At 38.9% G+C, this 19,851-nt stretch overlaps 2 protein-coding genes across 2 annotated transcripts; both read left to right on the top strand.

Annotated features, from left to right (window-relative positions):
• The first annotated feature begins 4,919 nt into the window (after positions 1-4,919).
• Positions 4,920-6,137, top strand: LOC139141203 (uncharacterized). Its single transcript, XM_070710827.1, has one exon. It carries the CDS (start codon positions 4,920-4,922, stop codon positions 6,135-6,137), a length of 1,218 nt encoding a protein of 405 aa, XP_070566928.1.
• A 240-nt stretch (positions 6,138-6,377) lies between these two features.
• On the top strand, positions 6,378-19,607 carry LOC139141202 (uncharacterized). The gene is made up of 7 exons (XM_070710826.1): positions 6,378-6,788; positions 6,884-8,873; positions 9,313-10,090; positions 12,922-12,994; positions 18,053-18,255; positions 19,123-19,289; positions 19,495-19,607. Exons 1-7 carry the CDS (start codon positions 6,378-6,380, stop codon positions 19,605-19,607), a joined length of 3,735 nt encoding a protein of 1,244 aa, XP_070566927.1.
• The last annotated feature ends 244 nt before the right edge of the window (positions 19,608-19,851 follow it).

Below are 19,851 nucleotides of genomic sequence, written 5' to 3'. Positions count from 1 at the left end.
GATGACAAAAAGACATGGATCAAGATGTAAGTGTAATATAACGTTCCTTCACTGTGTACAAGTATTGATTATGTGTTTTTTTGGAACCAGAGGCTCAGTTCATCTGACATTTACCAGGTTGCATTCGATATATGACTGTATTCTCTTCCCGATGTATGATGTCGTTGTAAGTAGTTATGACTTTGTAGAAGGGGTACACCTGTTCTACAGGCATGCGCAGTCTGGTGTCCCTTACCGGATTGTTGAAATGCGCTTGTGCAAGATTGCCGTGTCTATCAAAACTGTTTTGAAAATTACAAAAAAAATAATGTCCCGATTTGATCAACATTCACAAACACGCATGTGCGGGTAACAGCGGTCCAATAGAAGTCACTTTCAACAACAGCACACGTTCCTATAGGAGTCAAATATGAGCATGATGATAAAGAGGTCACCACAAAACCATCGACAGTTTTGTCGAAATTTCAATACATCCTAGTTCAAATATAAAGAAAGCATCTCAAAACTATGAAGTTAGTAGTTTATCATATTTTCAAACGGTACTTGATGAGAATGCCCCTTCATTCGATCATATTTGAAAGAATTTTGTCACCGAGAAGGTGTTTTGCCAAGAATAAAAAAAAATAAATTAAAAAAGATAAACATGCTAATTCCATTAGTAATGCGCAAACATTTGTTACCCTTAGTGTCATTTCTTAAGTGAATTTACCTCAGTTTTTCTACGGTCCTATGAGAACGAAATGGCTGAGGTATAGCAAATATTTTTTCTCCCAAGTTCCCCATTTGTTTTATTTGTGTTCATCGCAGATAGCTGAAATCGCGGACGAAACGCCTGAACTTAATATTGATATCATTGAACTGGCTTGACCCGTCATCAGCTTTGTAAGGGCGTCTTCTAAGCTCTTCTGAAACTCACACCTACTGCGAAACATAGCGCTACTGTCCTAAAAGCTCATCCTCCTCAATAAAGGTAAAACTTTCAAAAAAATTTTCATCAACAGCTCTTCAATATCTCTATGAACAATCTTATTTTTGCAGGATGGTGCTTTGGAAACGAAGCAGATTGGATACTCATCGACGACAGCTTGACACAGACGTGCTCTATAAAAAGATAAAAACAGGAATTTGAAATTTTGTGATGCAAACTTCTTTAACAACGTTTACCTGAAAATTGGCCAAGCACTTTTATTGTAATATTCACCCAATGGCATTTCTACACCTTTATCTATGAAGTCGCAGTGGGTGTTGCAAAGTATCTCGAAGGCTGCGGGATCCTCTTCCTTAAGTTGCAGGGCAGTCTTGAAACCGTCGGCGAAAACGCTCTCTCCGCCAGTCTTGCTTTGCTGGATACAGTGAAATATTAACATCTGTGACAGAAGAGTTAGAAATGTTGGATAAAAATTCAGGGTTTTTAGACACACCCATAACATTTGTTTTTGTTGAATTTCACCTATTTTAAAAGCTCAAATTTGAATACACTAATCAGTTTGAGACACTAATCAGTTTTGTAGAAATCTTTCCGTGAAGTAATAAATCCACACGACTAGTATCATGTCTCATAGTCTGGTAGATCATGGTTGAATAAAGGAAATGCTCTGTTAAACGTGAATGAGCCTCCAGGATAGATATTTGGAGTCTCAAAGTTTTATTTTATGCTTCTGTATGGCTCATTTGAAGCACTAGGAGTAAATAACAGCACGAAAACGATTTCCCTTAGCCGAAAACCTGAAATTTCATGAATTTTTATTTTAAAAAAGTAAAATATCAGTTAAATTATGAAGATGTTCGATTTGGAGAAGTAATTTTTGCTTTAGTTGCCTTTGCATATTCCATTGCTGATATTTATGAGGAAAACATTAATTTTAAGGCTATTGTCTGGGCTATTTTAAACACTAACCGTGTAGTACCTTGTTTTCAGATTTTGTCATCTTTTTGTTGCAGTAGATGGTAAAATGCAGTGCAGGGGAAAACCGGATATTCGGTTGGCATGGCGACAATTTCAGGGTTAAAAATATGAGGAAATTTGTGGCAAAGATATCTATTCAACGAAAAGTCATACAATAACCGAATTTTTCTGTAGCATTCAGATGTATATGTATTACAATATGAACCTAAATCTATGACTGTATAAGATGTCAATATAAATTAAATCATAGTCATCTCGGTAAGATTGAAAAATTAATAAATTTCACAACTTTCCGTCAAGTTTCTACTATGACATGATTGGATGACCTTGTTTTCTGAGGTTTATTTTGTAAAGTATTTAATTTCACATATGTTGGCTGATTTTCATTGCATTCCAACCATGCTTTCAAGAGTTATTACTGCCACAAGAAACGAATGCAGTACAAAACACAATTGTTAGGAGTATTGGATTGAAATGTTTACAACATAAAGGTGATACTCATACTTCATGCAAAGTTTACGACCTCAAAATAGGGTATTCGACAAGTTTAAATGTCGGTTAGAATTCTATTTACAAAGCCTGGTTGTAATTGCTTTCTAAGTGAAAAATGAACTGTTAATTATCAAAAAAACATTGATTTTATAATCAGCATGATAATGAAATTCATGTGAGATTCTTTACTTGTTATGTATATGGACACCATAACGTCTAATATGGTTTGTTTTCTGGTTTAATTGCTATACCTGAATGAAAATCTTCATATGCCTTACAGTAATATCCACACAAAATATAAAAAAGAATCATTTGTTGCAAATTTCTTCCGATTACTCATTGATCTGGCTTTTTTAGACTGCAATTAGTCTCAAACTCACAATTTCCACAACGCCAATATTTTTACCTCTGAAAAAGCTGCTTCAATAAGCAAGCAAATGGTCACTACTTCATACATGATGCCATAACTCAACAAAGTTTTTAGGCAACCAAAAATAGCGATTTACCTGTTTTGAATATATAATTAGACTAAATAAAATTTGACCAGGGGTCAGAGGGAAAAAACGCGATTTTTCTCGATTTTAGTTAATATTTTTTTGAAGAATGATATAAGTACTGTGCGTGCAAGTTCCCTTTGTGTTCAAGTGTTGTGCAGGTGTACATTCTCTCCCGCATATCAGGCGTTTGGCTTTTGTGCAGGTGTTACGCTGAACATGTAAATTACCCCCTCCCTTTATACAGCCGAGTTTGAATTTAGGCAGTTCAGACCACCTCGGTAAATTTGAGTGTGTAGACTCTCGTAACACTGTGTTCGGTGTCAAGATTTCCGTCTTTTTCCGTTTGCACATGGTACAACTGGCTATCGCCCCCCGAAAGTGTCACAATCTGAGGTAAGCAAGAGCGCTTTTCCTGTATAACTCTTCTTTCCTTCAAGTGTGCAGGTCAACGAACATTGTTCCTTGTACGATGACGTGGCATTTATATGTACGTACAGAATGGCCGTCGGCAGACTACAGTATCGTAGACCCAATTTAGTTTCCAGTGAAAATTACAACAAAAGTCTTAAATTTACTTGAAGTGAATTCTTTGTAATTTCTTCGTTTCAATTTACCTGCCATGTAATTTCATTTAAGCACAAATTTATTTGCCATGTAATTTTCTTTTCTTTACTATTCAGAACCGTATTTCGTACTCCGTATGACAAATGCCGTATGCCGTGCGCCGTATGCCGTGTTTTGAACTTCGTATTCTGTATTCTGTATACACTCTTTATTGAGTCTGCATGTGTGTATATGCAGTTTCAAAGGAATTAAAAGGAGTCAAACGTGATACGAGTTTCCTGAGTGTGTTCATCGGGGGCCCATAGCGACGTAGAATTTTCAGATTCTACATAGTTCTCAGATTTCGCAGACAAACAAGTCAAGTTCTGAGCCATGGCATGCAAAGGTGGTGTTGACCAGCAACCTACAAGGGCAACTTCAGACGTTTCGGACCACGTGGTAACATTTGTAGTGGTAGTTCAACTTCTTCATCAGATGTGGAAGAAGAGAACCAGACCAGCTACCCGAAGACTGAAGGTAAGTCAATTGATCATCTCAATAAGTTAAAGAGATCGGCAATTGCTTACCGTGGACATATGACTAGAGTGTACATGGAAATTGAAACTCTGTTAATGAAGTCCACCCATTACGAAGAAGTTAAGCGCAAGTGCGTGGATATAGATAGACTGTTAGACTCCTATCAAAGGACATGTCATGAATACAAAAAGTATGTTTCTCAAGAAGAAAGAGACAACGTTGAACTTGAGTATGAAGCAGAAATTAAAAGAAAACAATGTTTGGATCAGCGCCTTGGAAATTGGATGGCAACTAGCAGTACAATACCTCCAGAAATCAAGCAGAAACGAACAATTGTTTGTCACGACCAGTCTACTGGCCATTTGCCAACGAAGAATGCCCAGGTGAGTACTGTTGCTGCACCAACCATTTGTGAAACACTGTCTGAAGCTTCAGTTCGTTCACATCGTTCTCAATGTAAAGAACATTCGAGAAATTCTACTTCTAGCCGTAAGAAAGAAAGTGCTCCTAGAGAAGATGTTAACAGAGCTCAAGGTAGTCGAGAATCTTCTGTCAAGAGTGAAAACTTTTCTGTGTCAAGTTCAAAGTCAAGTTGTGCGTCGAAGTCCGCAAAGAAGATTTTAATTGCACAGTTCGAACTTGATAGGTTGAAGCAAGAAATGAAAGTCATGGAAGCTGAGCATAGAGTGAAATTAGCAGAAATGGACGGTGAATTACTTGAAGATAAGTCAGCCGTTTCTCAGACTACAGAGATGCCAAGTGATATGGAACAAGTAAACAGGTATTTCCAGTCATTTCCTGTTCATTCTCAAAGTCAGAAACCTGACCATGATATTACTAACTCACGACCTGAATGTGAAAAAGCTGAAGGTTTGAATCCAAATGCACAAGAATAGCATCCATGTGACCCAACAGAAAATTATAGAGGATATAGGCCAGATGAAATGGAACCTTTTGATCATCAGCAAGATGCTATTGAACGTATGCTTGTACACCAACGTGAAACTATGCAGGCACTTACACTTAATTTAAGTATGCCAAAACGTGAATTCCTGTCATTTGATGGAGATCCTGTGTCTTATCCAGTCTTCACTAAAAATTTTGAAGTGAATGTCGAACAACAGGTCACAGATGACAATACCAGATTAGCATATCTGATACAGCACTGTACTGGACCAGCGAAGGAGGCAATAAAGAACTGCGTCATTTTGCCACCGGATCAAGGGTATAAAGAGGCAAAGAGAATACTGCATCACAACTTTGGGCAAAAACATCTTATTGTTAGAGCTACAATAGACAAAGTTGTTAAAGGACCACAACTTAAAGGGTTTGAAACCGACAAATTGCTTCAATTAGCCCGGAACATGAAGAGCTGTAATCTTAGTTCATTTCATATGAATTACAGAGCTGACATTAACTCCATGGATACTCTAGAAAAAATCGTCAAGCGCTTACCAACATATCTGCAAGCTGATTGGGCAAAGGAAGCTGGTAAGTTGATATATTCTGGAACTGAACCTGAATTCTCCCATTTGACGCAATTTGTGGAAAGTAGAGCAGCCATAGCTAACACGAGGTTTGGTAAATTGATTGGATCCAAACCAGACTCTGATAAAGATGCAAGACCAAAGACAAAGGGCAAGTTTGTGCAACCATCAACAAAGGTAACAACTTTAACCACACAGGGTAGTAATGTTGATAAGACCAGCAGGACATTTGCGAACCCAGCAGCGAAATCTGATCGTGCTGACAGGCAAAACACAGAAACTGGGTGTTTGTTTTGTAAAGGTCAACACACAATCGACAGATGCTGTATATCTGCAGGAAAATCGTACGAAGATAGGAAAGGTTTTATCAGAAAACACAAGTTATGTGATTGTTGCCTTGAAGCAAGTCCTCCACACATCGCTAGAAATTGTAAGAGTGGTTTGTTCTGCCCTGTTACCAATTGTGGAAGACGCCATCATGCTCTATTACATCCCATTTCTTCATCTGACACACGCCAAGCAAGTAATGCAAGTAATAATGCATATCCTTTATCAAGCAGTCCTTCATCTTTGCCAACATCTGGAAGACAAACGGAAAGGCAAGAAAATGAAGATACTCCAGGCTCGAGCAATGGTGCCAGTGGTACATCATATTGTGGTACTGTTCACGACTAGCAGACCTCGCATCAGTCTTCAAGTCGTTCCTGTCAGAGTCGGTAAACCAAATGGTGGGCCAGAAATCGAAACCTATGCCTTCCTCGACAGTGGATCTGACACTACAATATGTCTTGATAGCCTAGGGACCGTCTTGAGCTTAATGGGAGGTCAGTCAACTACACTTTATCAACATTAAATGATGAAAAGAGTAAGCATGGTCTAGAAGTCCAGCTTGATGTGAAATCGTTACACGACTCCATGGGTGTGTATCTGGATAAAGTTTGGACAACAGACAAGCTTCCAATATCTGAAAACAGTATTCCATCTGTGAGAGACACACAGAGATGGTCACATCTCAAAGATGTTCAACTGCCCGAATTGAAGAATAAAGAGGTGACCATCCTAATTGGCAATGACGTTCCTGAAGCACATTGGATTTTGGAAGAAAGACGAGGAGGAAGAAAACAGCCATATGCAGTGAAAACACTCCTTGGTTGGACTCTCATTGGACCAATGGCTGGATCAAAGACACTTGATGCTAATGTCAACTACATAAAGATGGACCAAGCCCTCAACTGTGAAAATTCTTTCCAGTGTGCAGAAACTATTTCTTCTATATTGCAGCAGATGTACAATACAGACTTCAGTGAATCTCTACATGACACCAGGGTATGTATGTCATTAGAAGATAAAAGAGCCAAGGCAATCATGGATCGCTCTATTTGTTTGCATAATGGGCATTATCAACTAAACTCCCATGGCAGTTTGATACACCAACATTACCGAACAACAAACAGTTGGCTGAGAAGAGACTACACTTGCTAAAGAGACGCCTTCTTAAAGATGACACACTACTTGACAGATATTCATCAACTATGGAGGATTATATTTCACAAGGCCATGCAAGGAGAGTCCCTAAAGAAGAAAATGTTGTGGTAAAAGACCAACCTGTATGGTACTTACCTCACCATCCGGTAATCAACCCTCACAAACCAGACAAATGTAGAGTTGTGTTTGATTGTGCAGCCAAATATGGTGGTACATCTCTGAATGATCAGCTCCTTCAGGGCCCAGATATGACAAATTCTCTCATTGGAGTCCTACTTCGGTTTCGACAGGATCCAGTAGCACTGGTAGCTGACATAAAACAAATGTTTCACCAAGTACGAGTTGATCCATCAGACTGTGATGTCTTGAGATTTCTGTGGTGGCCCAATGGTGATTTAACCAAAGATCCTATCGACCATCAAATGTTAGTTCATCTATTTGGCGCAACTTCATCACCAAGCTGTGCATCGTATGCTCTCAGAAGGACAGCAGATGACAACAGAGGCAACTTTGATTCAGACATTATTAACTCTGTGTATAGAAACTTTTATGTTGATGATTTCTTGAAATCTGTTCTCAATTCTTCAGTAGCAAAGAAGTTCGTCGAAGAAATAACCTCTCTGTTATCAGAAGGAGGATTTCAGTTAACAAAGTGGATCTCAAACAGCAGAGAAGTCTTATCGTCAATACCGGCTGCAGAAAGAGCGCCATCTGTCATGAACCTCGACCTGAGTGATCTACCTGTGGACAGAGCTTTGGGGTTGCAGTGGGATGTAGAGGAAGATGTGTTCAAGTTCAAGGTGGGTAAAGAAGTAAAGGATGAAACTCGAAGAGGATTGCTCTCTGTTGTAGCTTCTGTCTATGATCCTCTTGGCTTAGTTGCACCATTTATCCTACCAGCAAAGCAAATTCTCCAACAGCTGTGTAAAATTGGTTACAACTGGGATGAAAAGGTACCAGAAGAGTATCTCGCTGGTTGGCAGAGATGGTACAACGGAATACTTCTACTCAGAGATATTGCTATTCCAAGATGCTACAAACCCCAACACTTCGGAAGACTAGAAAGTGTTGAACTTCATCATTTCTCAGATGCATCCATGGAAGGATACGGTGTTGCATCATATCTTCGCCTCGTAGATGTCAGTGGTAGCATACATTGTTGTCTCATAGTGGGAAAGTCTAGAGTTGCTCCAATGAAGACTGTGACAATTCCAAGACTAGAGCTGACAGCTGCAACAGTGTCTGCGAAGATCAGCAAACAACTTCATGAAGAATTACAACTACCAATACATCAGGAGCAGTTCTGGACAGACTCTACCATAGTACTACAGTACATTCGCAACTCAACGAGGAGGTTCCAAACATTCGTTGCTAATCGTATTCAAGTGATTCACGATGCATCGACACCAAGCCAATGGCATCATGTACCATCTGAGCTGAATCCTGCAGATTGTGCATCACGTGGTATACAACTTGACCACATCAATGGTAGATTATTGCAGTTATGGTATGAAGGTCCACAGTTTTTGTGGCAACCACGGTCAAGCTGGCCAACCCAACCTACTGATTTACCAGAAATTTCTGAAGATGACAAAGAACTGAAGAAAGCCAAAGTTTATGCAATGCAGAAGAACACCTCTCCTGATGATTCAGATAGCCTTGAATCCCTAATGTACAGATGTTCATCATGGTATAAACTTCAAAAATCAGTCGCTTGGTTACTACGATACAAAAGGTATCTATCCACCAAATATGGAAGATGCAATGGTGGTACCATCGAAGCTGGCCGACAAACAGTCCAAGAACTTACTCTAGCTACAAAGGAAATTGTTAAACTGGTTCAGAAGAAAGCATTTCCACAGGAAATCACGACGATGAAACCACCAAGTGGAAGACGGGATAGCAAAGGATATATCAGCCCTCTTAGTAAGTTAAATCCAGTCATCTTAAATGGTGTTCTGTGTGTTGGAGGAAGATTACATAATGCCTCAATCAGTCAACAATCTAAACATCCGATGATTTTACCTCATAGTCATCATGTCACAGAAATAATCATTCGACATTTCCATGAGAAGGAAGGCCATGTGGGATCCAGTCACGTACTCTCTCTCATCAGGAAGGAATTTTGGATCACCAGAGGTCTCTCTACAGTAAGAAGAGTGCTTAGAAAGTGTATCCTCTGCAGAAATTGAATGCGACTCCTGTAAAACAATAATGGCTCCACTTCCAGCACCAAGAGTAACACAAGGTGAACCTCCATTCTCTTCAGTCGGTATAGATTATTTTGGTCCTCTAATGGTTAAATGGAGAAGAGGAACAGCAAAGAGGTATGGATGCCTTTTCACATGTATGGCTATTCGTGCAGTCCACATAGAAGTATCTCACAGCCTGTCAACAGATTCTTTTATTCAAGCTATTTGGCGTTTCATAAGTCGTCGTGGACCACCAGTATCGATATATAGTGATAATGGAACCAATTTTCGTGGAGCAGAAGAAGAGGTAAAGAAAGCTCTTCAAAAGTGGAACCAGGACAAAATAACAGATTCTCTGCATTCACGAAATATCCAGTGGTATTTCAACCCACCAGCAGCCAGTCACACTGGAGGAGTATGGGAGCGAATGATCCGGTCTGTAAAAAGAATTCTGCGATCACTCATGAGCAACCAGTTAGTCGATGATGAGACTCTACTTACCTTGTTATCTGAAGTTGAAAGAATACTGAATGACAGACCATTGGTACAGCAGTCTGATGATCCCAATGACATGGAAGTTCTAACACCAAACAGTCTGTTACTGCTACGACGTAACCCATGTACCTCAAGTGATCTTCCGGCAGCCCTAACTCTCCATGATCGGAGAAGGCAAGCACAACGTATGGCAGATAATTTTTGGCAGCGATGGACCACAGAATATCTCCCTTCACTTCAGCAAAGGCAGAAATGGTTACGACCGAGACGAAACCTTGTACCAGGGGATTTGGTGATTATCATGGATGAAAACCAACCAAGAGGCTACTGGTTGAAAGGTGTAATACAGCACACATTTCCAGATCGGTATGGCAACACTCGCCAAGTGATAGTCAAAACTGCAAATGGTGTACTTCGGCGAGATGTGCGGAAATTGTGTTTGTTAGAAGAAGCTCAGTAATGCAAATGATGTTAATAAATGATGAAAATAAGACTTAAAGTCGAAATTATAGTTAATGCAGCAGTTCAAAGTATATAGGTTTCAATATCATTTATTGTCATTGAAATATTTTAACAGTTCTCCTCTGTTCTATTTCAGGTCTTGCACGAAAAAGTTGTTTGAAAAATGCTCCTTGGATTGTGCGCTTTTTGGGGCCGGTATGTGCGTGCAAGTTCCCTTTGTGTTCAAGTGTTGTGCAGGTGTACATTCTCTCCCGCATATCAGGCGTTTGGCTTTTGTGCAGGTGTTACGCTGAACATGTAAATTACCCCCTCCCTTTATACAGCCGAGTTTGAATTTAGGCAGTTCAGACCACCTCGGTAAATTTGAGTGTGTAGACTCTCGTAACACTGTGTTCGGTGTCAAGATTTCCGTCTTTTTCCGTTTGCACATGGTACAACTGGCTATCGCCCCCCGAAAGTGTCACAATCTGAGGTAAGCAAGAGCGCTTTTCCTGTATAACTCTTCTTTCCTTCAAGTGTGCAGGTCAACGAACATTGTTCCTTGTACGATGACGTGGCATTTATATGTACGTACAGAATGGCCGTCGGCAGACTACAGTATCGTAGACCCAATTTAGTTTCCAGTGAAAATTACAACAAAAGTCTTAAATTTACTTGAAGTGAATTCTTTGTAATTTCTTCGTTTCAATTTACCTGCCATGTAATTTCATTTAAGCACAAATTTATTTGCCATGTAATTTTCTTTTCTTTACTATTCAGAACCGTATTTCGTACTCCGTATGACAAATGCCGTATGCCGTGCGCCGTATGCCGTGTTTTGAACTTCGTATTCTGTATTCTGTATACACTCTTTATTGAGTCTGCATGTGTGTATATGCAGTTTCAAAGAATTAAAAGGAGTCAAACGTGATACGAGTTTCCTGAGTGTGTTCATCGGGGGCCCATAGCGACGTAGAATTTTCAGATTCTACAATATAGCTTATTTGAAAGTATACATGTCGAGGGTGACAATGAAGGAAAAAAATAAAATTTGATTTTTTGAGCATTTTGACCGACATTAGCCCAGACGATGGCCTTAAAGCATTTGGCAAGAAATCCCATACTTTCAGTATGGTGAAAAAAATCAACACTGATCAATGGTGTAAACATTTTTCCAAATTACAAATGTAAACTGATCACTAATTTGTTTAAAATTAAAATTCAAAAATTTCAAAGAAATGTTGATATCTGTACTCAATCACAGAAAAATTCACAACGAAAAAATCACAATGTGACATTTATGGTTTTTAAACCAATATTTTTGTGTGTTATCTTACACTTAATGGGTTTTGTACTGTAAAGCCTATAATTGTTGCATAAAAAGCATCGATGGCAATTATGAAATAGATTTACAGGAATTTCTACTAAAACACATGGGACTTCTTCTTTTAGTTGGTCATTCAAAGTTAGTTCTCATACAAATCAAGAAATTTCTTGCAACAGACACAACAAACCATGCAAGATTTCTTGCAAGGGACACACCCATCCATGCAAGAAATTTCTTGCAAGGGACACACCTATCCATGCAAGAAATTTCTTGCAACAGACACACCCATCCATGCAAGAAATTTCTTGCAAGGGACACACCCACAGATGCAAAAAAATTGCAAGGGACACAACCATCCATGCAAGAAATTTCTTGCAACAGACACACCAATCCATGCAAGAAATTTCTTGCAAGGGACACACCTATCCATGCAAGAAATTTCTTGCAAGGGACACACCCATCCATGCAAGAAATTTCTTGCAAGGGACACACCCATCCATGCAAGAAATTTCTTGCAAGGGACACACCCACCCATGCAAGAAATTTCTTGCGAGGGACACACCCATCCATGCAAGAAATTTCTTACAAGGGACACACCCATCCATGCAAGAAATTTCTTGCAAGGGACACACCCATCCATGCAAGAAATTGCTTGCAAGGGACACACCCATCCATGCAAGAAATTTCTTGCAAGGGACACACCCATCCATGCAAGAAATTTCTTGCAAGGGACACACCCATCCATGCAAGAAATTTCTTGCAAGGGACACACCCACCCATGCAAGAAATTGCTTGCAAGGGACACACCCATCCATGCGAGAAATTTCTTACAAGGTATACACCTATCCATGCAAGAAATGTCCACAGGGGCTCAGAAGTGGCTATATAAGTCAATATTACAGCGTTTTTCTTTCTTTTTCAATGTTAAAAATAAACTAGCTGAAGAGCACAACACTTGTGTAGCTGTCTTTTGTGTAGCTTGTATTGGCATGTATAGTGCGCCCTCAATAGGGAGTGTGATCATATGTAAATGCGACCTTTAGTTCCGTGACCTCTAGCCATGCCTACTTCCTGTCCTCGCTATGCTTACTGTACTAATGGGAAATTAGTACAGTAAACACACCGACGTCAGTAAACACAGCGACGTCTGTACGCATGGCCGGCCATATGGAGAGGGAAGTAGGCATGGCTAGAGGTCACGGAACTAAAGGTCACATTTACATATGATCACACTCCCTATTGAGGGCGCACTATACATGCCAATACAAGCTACACACAAAAGACAGCTACACAAGTGTTGTGCTCTTCAGCTAGTTATTTTTAACATTGAAAAGAAAGAAAAACGCTGTAATATTGACTTATATAGCCACTTCTGAGCCCCTGTGGACATTTCTTGCATGGATAGGTGTATACCTTGTAAGAAATTTCTCGCATGGATGGGTGTGTCCCTTGCAAGCAATTTCCATCTTCCAGTGTTTATTTGTGAAGACTGCTTTCTCTGCAATTCCTGTTTCTACAGTACCAAAATTTCGGAGGACGACCCGGTGTATGGTTACGGCAGTAAAGTTGTCACCTCAACTCACAACGGGCACGTAGGCCTTGGTCATCGTTTCCGTATCATAACTGTTTTGGTTTATTCCCCTACGTCTAAAAAGCCGTTGGCTTTCTAGCCGTCTAACATTTTTATTCTGGTACGGTAACTTTTGATTTAACGCTGTACTCGACACTCGTTTACTTCAGTATTTTGTTCATCAGCATCATCATGAACACCAGCATCATCATGGGCTGTCGGCATTATATAATCTTGTTATTGTTCTCCAGTCTAATTTTATGCATTGGAGATGTGAAAACAGCTGCTGGAAGTCCCATTACCTACACCTGGCCTCGTGCAGCCAAATTTTCCAAGTCCAGAATTGTTTACTATAGTAACCACATCGCAACATATAATATCATTTTGCAAAGCAAGATCACACCAATACACGTGGAATTTTCGAATCTGCTTCTGTCTGGAGACATCCATGTTAACCCTGGACCACCTAAATTTCCTTGCGGTGCTTGCAATAAACCAGTGCGTAAAAATCAGTACGGGTTGAAATGTTCTACATGTGAGTACTGGTTTCATACGAGGTGCGAAAGAATCACCGATTCGGATTACTCAAGGCTATGGGATGCATTTCAGGAAGATTGGAACTGCACAAAGTGTTCGTTACCTATCCCATCAGACTCTTTCTACAGCGATCCTGGTTCTGATCTGCATTCAATACAAGGTAACACAGACGATTCGCTACTAACAAATACGCAAGTGGCTGAAAACAGAACTGGTGAAGGTGTTATCTCTCATGATCTTGTCAGATTGTATTATCAGAATACTCGGAGTATTTGTAACAAGCTTGATTCGTTCAACATGTTTTTCAGTGATGGCGCTTTTGACTTAATTGCCATCACCGAAACTTGGTTACATAGTGGTGTTAATGACTCAGAAATTTTACATGATAATTACATCATTTACCGCAAAGATAGAGACAGACATGCACATGTCACTTCTAAATCTCGGGGCGGTGGCGTGCTGTTAGCTGTTAACAAATGTTTGCCTAGTATCCACAAACCTGATTTGGAAACTGATGAGTTAGAAATTCTGTGGTTAATGCTACCTTTCCGTCGTTACAGTGTTTTTGTTGGTGTTGTTTATATTCCACCTGATGCAACGTCTGATTTGCTTGACAAACTGGAGATGTCAATCTCTCGTGTCATCAGACGTTGCTAAACAGCATGATTTATTTATCTCTGTGGAGACTTTAATCTCCCAGATATCATTTGGCGTCAACACGACGGAAATGTTGCTGAACCGGTCACTTGGAATTCCATTAAATCAGATAAATTTATTGAAACCCTTTCTGAGCACAGTCTTTTCCAATTAAATTATCATTGTACTAGAAATTCCAATATTCTTGACCTGATTTGCGCTAATGACACAGGCGTGTCAGTCAGCGTGTGTGAGGGGGCTGTGCAATCAGATCATCTGCCGCTAGAATGCCATCTCTCATGTAAAGTTGACAAAGGTGTAAAGTCTGCTGATAAATTTGTCTTTAATTATAGAAAGGCTGATTTTGATCATCTTAGAAAGCAGCTGCAATTGATTCCCTGGAATATCTTAAATTCATTCGAGGTAGAAGACTGCGTGCAGATCTTCTATGATTTTCTGTACGCAGCAATCAAAGACAGCGTTCCTATCTCCAGAATTCGTTCACGTAAATACCCACAATGGTACACGACTGATATGATTCTCTTGCTGCGCGAGAAAAGTAAAGCTCATTCCCGTTTTAAACGTACAGGCAAGCATTCTGACTACCTGACCTTTTCTCGTTTACGTGCCCAATTCAAGATCTACAGCGTGCTACTTATGCTGAGTTTATCAACAACATTCAGGTGTCGATTATCGATAATTCTAAACGCTTTTGGTCATTTGTTAAATGCAAACGTAAATGTTCTTCTTTCCCCTCAACTTTATGCTACAACGATTCTCAATGCTCGACCATCGATGATATCACGGAAATGTTCCGTTGTTATTTTTTGAGCACATATTGTGCAGATTCTGATTCTGATCTTACCGATGTCCCATCCTGTCAGGTTTTCAAAATGATACTTTAGTAATTTGCACTTTACAGTTGACGAAGTTTCTAGGGCTCTGAAGACGGTCGATTGTAGTAAGGCATGCGGCCCAGACAAAATTCCACCCACAATTTTATTACAGTGCACAGATGAGTTAAGTGTCCCGCTCTGCATTATTTTTAATAAGTCTCTCAGTGCTGGCTATTTTCCGTCTGCCTTTAAAATCGCGAATGTTGTTCCGATTTTTAAGTCTGGTGCTAGAAACGATGTCACAAACTATAGACCTATATCTCTTTTGCCACTTTTTAGCAAGATTTTTGAGGGTTTAGTTCATAAGTATAATATTTACAATCACGTTAAAAGTACAATTCACGATTCTCAGCATGGGTTTCTTCCGCGCAGATCAACAGCCACTAATCTTCTGTCATACAACAAGTTTATTACTGAGGCTGTTTCCACTGGTCTTCAAGTAGATACCATTTACACCGGTTTTTCAAAAGCTTTCGATTCAGTTAATCATAAGCTTTTGGTTCACAAATTAAATTATTACGGCATACATGGAAACCTACTCTCTTGGTTTTATTCGTACCTAGAGGGTAGGAGACAAAGGGTTGTTATCGGTGGGCACGAGTCTGCGGAGATGTGTGTTCCCTCTGGTGTTCCTCAAGGCTCACTACTGGGTCCGCTTTTATTTATTTTATATATCAATGACCTGCCCATGTCTATCCATCATTCGACCATGTTTCTGTATGCCGATGATTCGAAATTTTCTCGGATCATCAAAACTGAATCGGATTGCAGACTATTGCAATCAGATATCTCTCTTGTTGGTAATTGGTGCAAAGCATGGAAAGTGAAACTAAATCTTAAAAAGTGTTTTGTTATTTCATTCTCCAACAAGCGTATTCCAGTTCATTCCAATTATAAGCTTTACAAGCAATCAATCACACGTGTTGATGTCATCAAGGATCTTGGTGTTTATTTCTCCAAAAATCTAAGCTTTGTACATCATATCATTGCACAATCAAAGAGCACATCAATTGATCAATTGATCAAACGGACTTGCTGCGACTTCACTAATACCACTGCCATCAAAAGTATTTACATTGCACTTGTTAGGAGTATCCTTGAGTATTGTTCAGTAGTGTGGTCTCCACACCAGAAGTCGTACATTGACAAAATTGAACGAGTTCAGAAGAAATTTATTAAATTTCTTTGTTTTAAGGAGGGTGTGGAGTACATGTTGATAATTATTTTACATTATGTTCTTATTTTAACTTTCGCCTCTTTTTATTCGTCGTCAAGTTTTAGATCTTTGTTTTATTCACAAGTGTGTCAATTTCATTACCGATTGTCCAGATATTATTGCTCCTTCACTTTCTTTGTGCCCCCAAGGCGTCTCAGGTCTTCTGACCTTTTCCGGATTCCAAATCACCGCGTTAACCTGTCTAAATATTGTTTTTCGTCTCGGGCAATGTCACTTTTAAATAGTGTCTATCGTTTTGATATTGATTTGTTTACCAGTCTTAGTGCTTTTAAAACACAAGTGTCATCTGTTTTATTATCTCTTGCTGATAGTCATTTTACTATCGAGAGTTTTTGATGTTTGTCAGTCTCTGTTGTTACTAGTTTAGTGACTTTTTTTTAAAATTAGTTTCTGCATGTTGTAATTTGTCTTTTTCTTGTTTTAATTTTTCTCTGTTTGCATCCAGTTATTGGGCTATGCCTGTTGGATGTCAGAACGAATAAATAAATAAATAAATAAATAAATAAATAAATAAAAATTTCTTGCATGGGTGGGTGTGTCCCTTGCAAGAAATTTCTTGCATGGATGGGTGTGTCCCTTGTAAGAAATTCCTTGCATGGATGGGTGTGTCCCTTGCAAGCAATTTCTTGCATGGTTGGGTGTGTCCCTTGCAAGCAATTTCTTGCATGGATGGGTGTGTCCCTTGTAAGAAATTTCTTGCATGGATGGGTGTGTCCTTCGCAAGAAATTCTTGCATGGGTGGGTGTGTCCCTTGCAAGAAATTTCTTGCATGTATGGGCGTGTCCCTTGTAAAAATTTCTTGCATGGATGGGTGTGTCCCTTGCAAGAAATTTCTTGCATGGATGGGTGTGTCCCTTGTAAGAAATCTTGCATGGTTTGTTGTGTCTGTTGCAAGAAATTTCTTGATTTGTATGAGAACTAACTTTGAATGACCAACTAAAAGAAGAAGTCCCATGTGTTTTAGTGGAAATTCCTGTAAATCTATTTCATAATTGCCATCGATGCTTTTTATGCAACAATTATAGGCTTTACAGTACAAAACCCATTAAGTGTAAGATAACACACAAAATCTTGGTTTAAAAAACCATAAATGTCACATTGTGATTTTTTCGTTGTGAATTTTTCTGTGATTGAGTACAGATATCAACATTTCTTTGAAATTTTTGAATTTTATTTTAAACAAATTAGTGATCAGTTTTACATTTGTAATTTGGAAAAATGTTTACAGCATTGATCAGTGTTGATTTTTTTCACCATACTTGAAAGTATGGGATTTCTTGCCAAATGCTTTAAAATTAATGTTTTCCTCATAAATATCAGCAATGGAATATGCAAAGGCAACTAAAGCAAAAATTACTTCTCCAAATCTGAACATCTTCATAATTTAACTGATATTTTTACTTTTTTAAAATGAAAATTCATGAAATTTCAGGTTTTCGGCTAAAGGGAAATCGTTTTCGTGCTGTTATTACTCCTAGTGCTTCAAAATGAGCCATACAGAAGCATAAAATAAAACTTTGAGACTCCAAATATCTATCCTGGAGGCACATTTACGCTTAACAGAGCATTTCCTTTATTCAACCATGATCTACCAGACTATGAGACATGATACTAGTCGTGTGGATTTATTACTTCACGGAAAGATTTCCCCAAAACTGATCAGTGTATTCAAATTTGAGCTTTTAAAATAGGTGAAATTCAACAAAAACAAATGTTATGGGTGTGTCTAAAAACCCTGAATTTTTATCCAACATTTCTAACTCTTCTGTCACAGATGTTAATATTTCACTGTATCCAGCAAAGCAAGACTGGCGGAGAGAGCGTTTTCGCCGACGGTTTCAAGACTGCCCTGCAACTTAAGGAAGAGGATCCCGCAGCCTTCGAGATACTTTCCAACACCCACTGCGACTTCATGGACAAAGGTGTAGAAATACCATTGGGTAAAATTTACAATAAAAGTGCTTGGCCAATTTTCAGGTAAACGTTGTTAAAGAAGTTTGCATCACAAAATTTCAAATTCCTGTTTTTATCTTTTTATAGAGCACGTCCGTGTCAAGCTGTCGTCGATGAGTATCCAATCTGCTTCGTTTCGAAAGCACCATCCTGCAAAAATAAGATTGTTCATAGAGATATTGAAAAGCTGCTGATGAAAATTTTGGCAATTATTTTTTTAAAAGTTTTACCTTTATTGAGGAGGATGAGCTTTTAGGACAGTAGCGCTATGTTTCGCAGTAGGTGTGAGTTTCAGAAGAGCTTAGAAGACGCCCTTACAAAGCTGATGACGGGTCAAGCCAGTTCAATGATATCAATATTAAGTTCAGGTGTTTCGTCAGCGATTTCAGCTATCCTCGAATCCCTAGTGTATACCTTGCGATGAACACAAATAAAACAAATGGGGAACTTGGGAGAAAAAATATTTGCTATACCTCAGCCATTTCGTTCTCATAGGACCGTAGAAAAACTGAGGTAAATTCACTTAAGAAATGACACTAAGGGTAACAAATGTTTTGCGCATTAGGCCTACTAATGGAATTAGCATTTTTATTTATAATATTTATTTTTTTTATTCTTGGCAAAACACCTTCTCGGTGACAAAATTCTTTCAAAACTACCAACTTCATAGTTTTGAGATGCTTTCTTATATTTGAACTAGGATGTATTGAAATTCGACAAAACTGTCGATGGTTTTGTGGTGACCTCTTTATCATCATGCTCATATTTGACTCCTATAAGACCGCATGCTGCTGTTGAAAGTGACTACTATTGGACCGCTGTTACCCGCACATGCGTGTTTGTGAATGTTGATCAAATCGGGACATTATTTTTTTGTAATTTTCAAAACAGTTTTGATAGACACGGCAATCTTGCACAAGTGCATTTCAACAATCCAGTAAGGGACACCAGACTGCGCATGCCTGTGGAGAAGGTGTACCCATTCTACAAAGTCATAACGACTTACAATGACATCATACATCGGGAAGAGAATACAGTCATATATCGAATGCAACCTGGTAAATGTCAGATGAACTGAGCCTCTGGTTCCAAAAAAACACATAATCAATACTTGTACACAGTGAAGGAACGTTATATTACAGTTACATCTTGATCCATGTCTTTGTGTCATCTGCAAGATAGTGTCTGTCCCCTGTCTGAGACTTTGCCGAGGCGAAGTATTAGCTATTGCCTTGTCTGATATTTGCTGTCATTCTTTTTCAGGTGAATTACTTATGTTTGATAATAGCCGTGTTCTATATGGACGAAACACATTTGAAGTTAGAGAGGCTGGGAATGTCCTTCCACGAATATTGACACAACCGGAAACCAAGTGATTCCATTGTGAAATTAGTACAGTAAACACATCGACGTCAGTAAACACAGCGACGTCTGTACGCATCTCAGGTATGTTAATGCATGGTTATAGGCTTACGTACATGTAAAATCAGTTTGAGCATCTTTTTAATCAGACCTGTCAGAAAGTTGTGAAAATTGCCAAAAATATGTTTCGCATTTGATTAAGTTGAATTTATCATGATATATTACCTTAGTCAGGTCACGTGACCATAATCTGTTATT

Source organism: Ptychodera flava, chromosome 9, assembly GCF_041260155.1.
Source record: "Ptychodera flava strain L36383 chromosome 9, AS_Pfla_20210202, whole genome shotgun sequence".
Lineage (NCBI taxonomy): Eukaryota > Metazoa > Hemichordata > Enteropneusta > Ptychoderidae > Ptychodera > Ptychodera flava.
The sequence above is the reverse complement of the archived record's forward strand: the minus strand, read 5'-3'. Positions and strand labels throughout refer to the sequence as shown.